Below are 9,146 nucleotides of genomic sequence, written 5' to 3' on the forward strand. Positions count from 1 at the left end.
GTGAGTGTGTGAGTGAGTGAGTGAGTGAGTGAGTGTGTGTGTGTGTGTGTGTGTGTGTGTGTGTGTGTGTGTGTGTGAGTGAGTGTGTGAGAGTGTGTGTGAGTGTGTGAGTGAGTGAGTGTGTGTGTGTGTGTGTGTGTGAGAGTGTATGTGTGAGTGTGTGTGTGTGTGTGTGTGTGTGTGTGTGTGAGTGAGTGAGTGAGTGAGTGAGTGTGTGTGTGTGTGTGTGTGTGTGTGTGTGAGAGTGTGTGTGTGAGTGTGTGAGTGTGTGTGTGTGTGTGTGAGTGTGTGAGTGTGTGTGTGAGTGAGTGTGTGAGTGAGTGAGTGAGTGAGTGAGTGAGTGAGTGAGTGAGTGAGTGAGTGAGTGTGTGTGTCTCTCTTTGTGTGTGTGTGTATTACCTTCATCAATGTGTGTGTGTGTGTCTGTGTGTTTGTGTGTGTGCGTGTGTGTGTGTGTGTGTCTGTGTGTTTGTGTGTGTGTGTGTCTGTGTTTGGTTGGTTGGAAAGTAATCTCAACAGATTTGGCCTTTGTGAAAATAAGACGAGACATTTGGAAATGTACATAACCTGTTTTTTAATATTGGAGACTGTGTATGTGATGGCATGTAGTCATTTTTATAGATATTTTGTATACATCGTAATTGTTTTGCTTATGAAAGCCGATATTTGACTCACCATGTAAATTAATGTAATATAAACATATTATATTGATTTATACACAGTGTTAAGATGAGAAATATAAGGATTTAGGATCAAACTCTTTTTCTCTCTTTTGTAACGTGATTGTGCCAAATTGCCTTTAAAATACTAATGAAGAGAGAGAGAAAGAGGTTTGAAATGCTGGTTATCCCTGTCCCTTCTTTCTGAATGCTGATGATGATTCTAACCTTTACACTGATCCCTGACACCCTGATGATATCAGCGCTGAGAAACGCCTCAAACTGAGACCGATTTAGAGGAATAGTTCACCCTTAATGAAGATGTGTTCATCCTCAAGTCATCTGAGATCAGGAGGAGTGCGTTTCTTCATCAGGTTTGTAGAGATGTAGCACTGCATCATTGTCTCATCAATGGGTGCTCTGCAGTGAATGGGTGCCGTCAGAATGAGAGTCTGATAAAAAACATCACAATGATCCACAGCACTCCAGTCCATCAGTGAACATCTGGAGAAGACAAAAGATGAAACACATCCAGCGTTAAGATGATTTTAACTCAAACACATAGAGTCTATAATCCATAATAACACTTCCTCCAGTGAAAAAGTGTTCTGGTCTGAATCAGGAGAGAAATCTGCACAGATCAAGCAGCGTTTAAACAAATCTAAAGCCTTTCACTTCTCCAGATGTTCACTGATGGACTGGAGTGCTGTGGATTATTGTGATGTTTTTATCAGACTCTCATTCTGACGGCACCCATTCACTGCAGAGCATCCATTGATGAGACACTGATGCAGTGCTACATTTCTACAAACCTGATGAAGACACAAACTCATCCTGATCTCAGATGAGCACATTTTAAACACATTTTAATTTTTTGTTGAACTATTGCTAATGATATTTTTGTGAATCAGACTAAGCAGAGAACCTCATATTGATGTTATACAGAGTATATTGTGAATCATCACTACAGTCAGTCTAAGGTTTGTGAGCGGCTGTTGTCTTCAGTCGACGGCTCTTCTAGAGTCTGGTCCTTTATGACTAATGCATCTTTCTAATCGTGTCAGGGCTCTTGTAATCGTCCTGCTGTAGGAGGTTTAATGGCCTTAATATACGCTGCACCCACAAGCAGCGGTGTGTGTTTTGAATCATCTCTTGTATTGTGTTTCAGATCCGTTTCTGAAGCTGCACGCCTTTAATTCTTGCATCACAAGATCACTGGTTCTGGACAGTGAATGATCTGTTTCTTTTACTCATCTTTATTCTCTCATGTTAAACTTGACACATGGCCACATTCTGAATGTGTAACACTGAATATTGAGTTCCTCGTCACTGTGTGTGCTCCGAGACGCTCTGTACCCTCCACAGTCTCACAGCTGCTTGGTTTGACATGTTTCCACTTAGTTTTAGAGCATTTGTGTGAGAGTAACACTGGTTCTTCTGCTGGATTATTGGGTGATTTCTGTTTTCCGACGGCAAATGTACAAACCTTTTTGTAATAAAAATGGATCTTGTCATGCTTGGCCTTTTCCCTGTTTGATTATGGAGTTAACTGTGACTCAAACCAGCACATCAACGCTGCACATCAACGCTGTTTTATTCTAACCGTATGTGTAGTTTTATTGAGAAATGCATTCTTACAGAGGATACTGTAGTGATTTAGAACCGACATGCTGCTTAATATGCTGCTTATGGAATAAATATATACTACAATTCTAATGCTTAAATCATACATACGGTTTTACTACAAATACTGTGTTACTGTAAGCCACAGTTCTTCCGTGGCTCAAAATGTTAATGTTTTTATCGAATTTTGTATTTATTTTTTGTATTGCGAATATATAAATAAGTAAATGAACAGGAAGATCAAATTTCTATATAATAAATAAATATAACACAACAACACAAGATATAAGTAGAACATGCCGTTAAATGCATGACTTTTATTTTGTGCCACGGTTCGTCATTTCCGGTGCTGAGCGATCTCTATGGTTACTGGCTGACGGGACAGCTGACCGTTGAGAGTCTGAGAGGAGACTAGTTTACAGTAACGTTAGTTCAGTTAGTGTAAAGTCCCTAAAAAATAACTGATGATGGCTAAAAGTGACGGTGGCTCGTACTTCAGGAGATCCAGTCTCCTCTGGATGGTGGTCGTGACGGGGTTTTTGAGTTTTTACACGGTAAGCTACAACTGTTATGAATTATTCATTCTGTGGAGAACTCCAGAAACTCCGAATAATTGTTTGATAAAACAGTCAAAACAGAGTTTCTGAATCAAATGAATTGAACGATTCTCTGCTAAAAATGTGCAAACTCATGCTGATAAGAAGAAATAATCAGAACTGGACCGTTTTGAACTTTACCTCAGTTTTACTCTCTTGAGCAAAGTCCGCTTTCTTACTACAGCACTAAGTTATAAATTATTATTGTATTTATATATGTGATCTCCCCATTCATGTAACTTATTTATACGTTCTGGTAAAACGAATAAATGAATAAAAAAATACAATATATAAAAAACACTCGGGAAAAAAATGTATTTGTAGTAAAGCCGTATAAATGTAAAACCATATTCTAACATGAGAATTGTATTCGGTTAATGTTTGTCACGGAATTTATTGGATTATCATATCAGGAAATGTAACGTTGTTATTTTTAGATTACTAGAATATATTTCCTTCTTTGTTGTCAGTTAAATATGACATTATGCCAGAGATTCATGAATGAGCTACAGGGGATTTGTGGGTTGAATGATCAACTATTATGATTTTATATATAAAGTAGTTAATCAGGAGCGGTTTTCTGTGGAAGTCTTTCAGATTCATGACTGTTTCTGAATGATTTTCCAGAAATCAGTTGCGCTGCTGTTTGATGTGTGAACGTGTGTCAGTGTAACAGTGAGCCTCAGATCATTTCCTCCGCTTCACGCTGATCTGGGATCTGCTGGACTGACCTGAGATCCACCTCCAGATCTACAGTTATCATACAGTGAAGACATGATCACCTCGACCAGAACGAGTGATGATGACTCTGAATAACCACACAGAGCTCTCCGAAGCGATCTTCAGCTGAAACCGTGATGAATCAGAGATGATGTGGTCTTCAGCTGGACACAGACTGTGATTGTGATGGACCTTTAGACACGGCTTGACATGTGCTCATCCTTCAGACAGCCAAATCAGTCATGCACTTCTCTGAATAAATGTAAATGTATTTTTTTCTGAAGCAACAGTGAACTCAAATGAAATCAGTATAAACAAGTGCAAGGATAACTTTATATAAAAGGAACCCTGTGTTGATTCTGGGCTGTTTCAGGACTCTCGTTCTCTCAGGCAGCTGCTGTGACTGTGGTTCTGCAGTGATTGTGTTTTCATTGGTTTCTAGTGGACGGTGTTTTGGCCTCAGGACGTCCCATACAGCAGTCTGGGTCCTCTCGGCGCTCTGGCCAAGCATTTCGTGGACTATCATTATCCTGTGATGTATTATGGGTAAGTGAGAGAGCGATGTTATTCATACGGAGAGCTCAGAGCCCTCGCTGATGTTAGTTTCACTCTTCTGTGTCTCAGATGGTTTCTGACGTGGGTCATCCATCTGTTCGAGGCTCTGTTTGCTCTGAAGATCTGCAGGTAAGACCCCGTGTGTTTCATGTTTTCAACCACATGGTGGCAGTGCAGACCATCAGATCTGTGGAGGTGTGCCTGAAAAGCTTTGTGCAGCACTGTATGTGAACTTATGGAACACCTGAATCCATTATATAAATGATAGCGGAAGATTAAAGCAATAGTTCAGCCAAAAAAGTGTTGAAAATGTGCTCACCCGAGATTAGGATGAGTTTGTGTCTTCATCAGATCTGGAGAAATATAATCCTGCTGTCTCTGTTGTTAAACGCTGCTTGAGCTGTGCAGATTTCTCTCCTGATGGCTGAATTACTTTTTTTAAACAGTTTCCGCAGATGTTTTGGAGTAATCAGTGTGTTTGTGTCTGCAGTGATAAAGGCATCGACAGCTCGTCCGCACGCTTGCTGTGGTTCGCTCAGACGTTTCTGTTTGGTCTCGCGTCTCTGGGTCTTCTGATCAAATACAAGCCGGACGGCCGACCCAAACGCCAGTGACCGACACCAGAGCTCGTTTTCCAGCAGCACACTGACCTTTATCTTCCAGAGGATTCATCAACCTGCAGGTTATATCTGAACAGTCACATCCACCTCACTGATTCTGGAACAGTCTTTCTCTAAAGGTTAAATGTCACACTGAGGCCTGGGTTACCTGATTCAGTACTGAAGCTCTATCAGCAGTGTAACGTCTGTCAGCACCGATCACTTCAGCTCACACCTCAGTCTAAAACAAGAGTTATTATACAAGAGACTAGTGTGACACAGTCACTAACCTGGACTGGAAGAGTTACAGTGTATCTAGTGTCTCATCTCCTGTAATGTAACGCTCACAGGTTACACAGAGAAACATCCTTACAGATTCAGACACCCCTCCATATAAGATATAATAATTATTCCTGTACATGGGGAAAAAATGGTGTAGGATTTGCTTTTAAACTATTTTCACTCTGAAACTGCTAGATTAGATACATTTCATTAATATTTACAAGGAAACTCTGTATCAAACATGACAATTTTAGCAACACTTTAATTCATGCTGAGCTCCTGGCTGAGAACCCCCAGAGATCTAGATGCTTTACAGCTCATATACATTTTAAAGTAAGAATTAATGAGCAGGAACAAACACACGCGTCCCATCTCCGTCTGATTGTGTTCAGTGCTGCTGCTGGAAACGAGAGTCAGGTGATTTTCTGTTACTAGAGCTGAACACACAACATTCCTCTGACAGCGTTTCTCTGCCGCTGCAGGGTTAGAAACACTGCTGGTTATTTCTGGCACAGTAGATCGGTAGATTCCTGCAGTGTCTCCAGCATCGGACTCCTTTCACTGTATGATCATGATTTACACATCAACTGGACACATGATGGTCATTTTAAAGAAATGGAAATAAACGCTCTGATTTAACATTTTTGTTTTTTTGTCATCTGTTGTTCAATGTACAGTCAATCACAAAATACTGAAATACTGATATGAAGCTTCATTTACAGTTCAGGCTGTGACAGGAACACAACATTGATGAAGATCCAGCAGAGAGAGAGAGAGAGAGAGGGGAAAGAGAGAGAGAGAGAGAGACACAGAGAGAGAGAGAGAGACAGAGAGAGAGAGACAGAGAGAGAGAGAGGGGAAAGAGAGAGACAGAGAGAGAGAGAGAGGGGAAAGAGAGAGAGAGACAGAGAGAGAGAGAGAGAGAGAGAGGAAAGAGAGAGAGAGACAGAGAGAGAGAGAGAGAGAGAGACAGAGAGAGAGAGAGACAGAGAGAGAGAGAGAGACAGAGAGAGAGAGAGAGAGAGAGAGAGAGGGGAAAGAGAGAGAGAGACAGAGAGAGAGAGACAGAGAGAGAGAGAGAGAGGGGAAAGAGAGAGAGAGACAGAGAGAGAGAGAGAGAGAGAGAGAGAGACAGAGAGAGAGAGAGAGAGAGAGAGAGAGAGAGAGACAGAGAGAGAGAGAGACAGAGAGAGAGAGAGAGAGGGGAAAGAGAGAGAGAGACAGAGAGAGAGAGAGAGAGAGAGAGAGAGAGAGAGAGAGACAGAGAGAGAGAGAGAGAGAGAGACAGAGAGAGAGAGAGACAGAGAGAGAGAGAGACAGAGAGAGAGAGAGAGGGGAAAGAGAGAGAGAGACAGAGAGAGAGAGAGAGAGAGAGAGAGACAGAGAGAGAGAGAGACAGAGAGAGAGAGAGAGGGGAAAGAGAGAGAGAGACAGAGAGAGAGAGTGAGAGAGAGAGAGAGAGAGAGAGAGAGAGAGTTACCACGGTTACGATGGCAGTTGGCAGCAGAAATACCAGCTCCTGATTTCAACATCATTTTTGCCAGAATCATAATTAGTTAATTGGACATTTATTTGTGAACAATAGAGGCAGAAGATTTCTAAGGTAAGACCTCTTAAAAAGATTGTCATCGACTAAAAACGACATATAAAGTCACTGTAGCAGTTAACTGTTAGCCAAGCTGACATTCTGTGACAGTTAGTTCAGTTAGAACAACATGGGCCTCACTAAAGCAGAGGCATTTTTCAAAAATGAAGAGGAGTTGGAGATAATCTATCCAGCAGAAATTAAATCTACAAAAGACAAGAAAAAGATGAAAGAGATTATGCTGAGGGAGAACCCAGAGATTCTGCTATCTGACTACAGTGGAGCAGAAAACAGCAGAGTGCTGTGTAACCTGCTGTTCTTCACTGAACAGACATCATCCTGGCACACCGTCCTCTGCTCAAACATGACATGTGTGAGGAAAGGAGGCATCAGCAAAGGCAGACAACTCACTCTGGAAGGAGAGAACGACACAAAGCTGACTGTAAATCTTTACCATAATGGCACAGTCATGGTCCAGGGAGCAGAAACCAGCCTCAGTGAATTCCAGAGGAGCTTCAGAAACCTTAAACACCAGGTTCAGAAGATAAAACAAGATCCTGAAATGAAGAGCCACACAGTGCCCAGCACCAGCTCCGTTACCATCTCTGACAGCAGCTCAGGGACTCCTCAAACACACAGACACTCCAGCACTCCTGCGTCTCCTAAGATCAAGGCTTTGAGAGATAACATCGCTGAGCTGGAGCAGCACTTCTGTCTGTTTAAAGAGGAAACTACCAACAGCCTCCATCATCTGCTAAACCTGACCAGCCACCACAGTGTGCAACAAATACAGCAGCTCTGCTCTGCTGTAAAACAACTGGAGGAGGACAATCAAGAGCTGCACCAAGAGCTGAGGAGGGTGAGAGAAGAGCTGGTCAGAAGAGAACAACACAGCCACACACTGGAGAGACTGCTGGAGGAGACCAGAAACCAGCTCCACACAAGACAACACCAAGAGAGTGTCAGCACCCAAACACACAGCACAAACACCACTCAACAGCAGCAGTGTGTCAGCTCACCGTCTCAGAGCTCCTTCACTCCTGCAACCGCTCACAAGCTCAAGAGGAAAGAGAGCAGCAGCAGTACACAGAGTCCTCCACCTGCACCATTCAGGAGCACCAGCAGAGAACAGAAGAGTCAAGACAACATCATTATACTCTGTGATTCCAACGGCCATCATCTCGACCCCAGACGACTGTTTCCGGGGAGATCTGTGAAGAAGTTCTGGTGTCCCACGTCACACTCAGCTGTGAGGCTGCTGCGAGACGGTGGGTTCGGTGCACCGTCACACATCATTCTCCACACCGGGACAAACGACCTCAGTGCTAGAAACATAGATGTCACTAAAGCCCTGACCAACGTAGTGCAAACAGCTAGCAGGATCTACCCCAGAGCCAAAATCATCATCTTGACCCTTCTACCTCGCAGAGACGTGCCACAAAACATCATCAACTCCATCAATGAGAAGATAGCTGGAATCTGTGCTTCAATGACAAATGTCCACATAGCTGACCATCAGCGCATCACCCATGAGCATCTATATGACCACATCCACATCCATCGAGAGGGAATGAGACTGTTTGCTAAGAGCATCAAGGAGACAGCCCTGCGCCCCCCTCCGAAGACGCTCGGTGATCACGAGGAGAGGGTAAGAGTGCTTCAGTCAGACAGCTACGCCGCTGTAGCAGCAGGACGAGCTAGAACAGACTCCAGAGACCTGATCCAGATCAAAAACATGCTGAAAATGATCTGTGACAACCTACTAGCTTAACTACTTACAGTGTGTCTGGAGTTAAAAATTATCATTACTTCTTAATTACTTTTATTTCACTTATTTCTACTTGTTTACTTTCAAATTTGACAATTGTAAAACTCATTCACTCGTGATGTGTTTATATATATATATATATATATATATATGTGTATATATATATATATATATATATATATATATATATATATATATCCTCTTTGCTTTTTTTTTTTTTTTTTTTTTTTAATTGATGAATTTATATTTTAAAACATGATTTGTTCATGAATTCATACATTATTCTGGTAAATGCAATACTTCCCAATGTCATCGTTTAAAATAACTAGTTATAATATTCAAGGAATGTTCTCTTCAGCTTTTGGAGAGAAAAGTACCAATCCTGATTTTATTAACGCTGTACATAGTTCAGACATAATTATTTTACTTGAGACATGGAGTCGTTTAGACTCTCAAACCTCCCCCCCCTCACACTACAGAGAGCTGCGCATCCCCTCAATCAAACAGCCTGATGTTAGAAACGGAAGAGATTCAGGAGGAATCAGAGTCTGGTTTAAACACCATCTGTGGCAGTATATTCAGCCCATGAAAAAGGGAAAAACACACATTTGGATAAAAATTCAAAAAGAGATTTTGTGTTTAGATGAGGACCTGTACCTGTGTTCCACATATATCCCCCCATATGAGTCGCCTTATTATAATGAAGACATCTTCTCAACCCTACAATCAGAGATCAATGACTTCCAGTCTAGAGGTTCA

General features: G+C 41.9%; 1 protein-coding gene across 1 annotated transcript; it reads left to right on the plus strand.

The window, feature by feature from the left end:
- The first annotated feature begins 2,649 nt into the window (after positions 1-2,649).
- LOC132111061 (transmembrane protein 254-like) lies at positions 2,650-4,893 on the plus strand. Its single transcript, XM_059518229.1, has 4 exons — positions 2,650-2,836; positions 4,041-4,144; positions 4,223-4,282; positions 4,644-4,893. The coding sequence occupies exons 1-4, from the start codon at positions 2,747-2,749 to the stop codon at positions 4,765-4,767; spliced, it is 378 nt and encodes a 125-aa protein (XP_059374212.1). The 5' UTR covers positions 2,650-2,746; the 3' UTR covers positions 4,768-4,893.
- The last annotated feature ends 4,253 nt before the right edge of the window (positions 4,894-9,146 follow it).

The sequence above is a fragment of the Carassius carassius genome, chromosome 30 (assembly GCF_963082965.1).
Source record: "Carassius carassius chromosome 30, fCarCar2.1, whole genome shotgun sequence".
Lineage (NCBI taxonomy): Eukaryota > Metazoa > Chordata > Actinopteri > Cypriniformes > Cyprinidae > Carassius > Carassius carassius.

Excerpts from the sequence above, each read along its gene's own strand:
- LOC132111061 (XM_059518229.1), top strand. The coding sequence starts at position 2,747 with ATGATGGCTAAAAGTGACGGTGGCTCGTACTTCAGGAGATCCAGTCTC. Across the intron at positions 4,145-4,222 it reads TATCCTGTGATGTATTATGG|ATGGTTTCTGACGTGGGTCA; the intron begins GTAAGTGAGAGA and ends TCTGTGTCTCAG. Across the intron at positions 4,283-4,643 it reads TTTGCTCTGAAGATCTGCAG|TGATAAAGGCATCGACAGCT; the intron begins GTAAGACCCCGT and ends TTGTGTCTGCAG.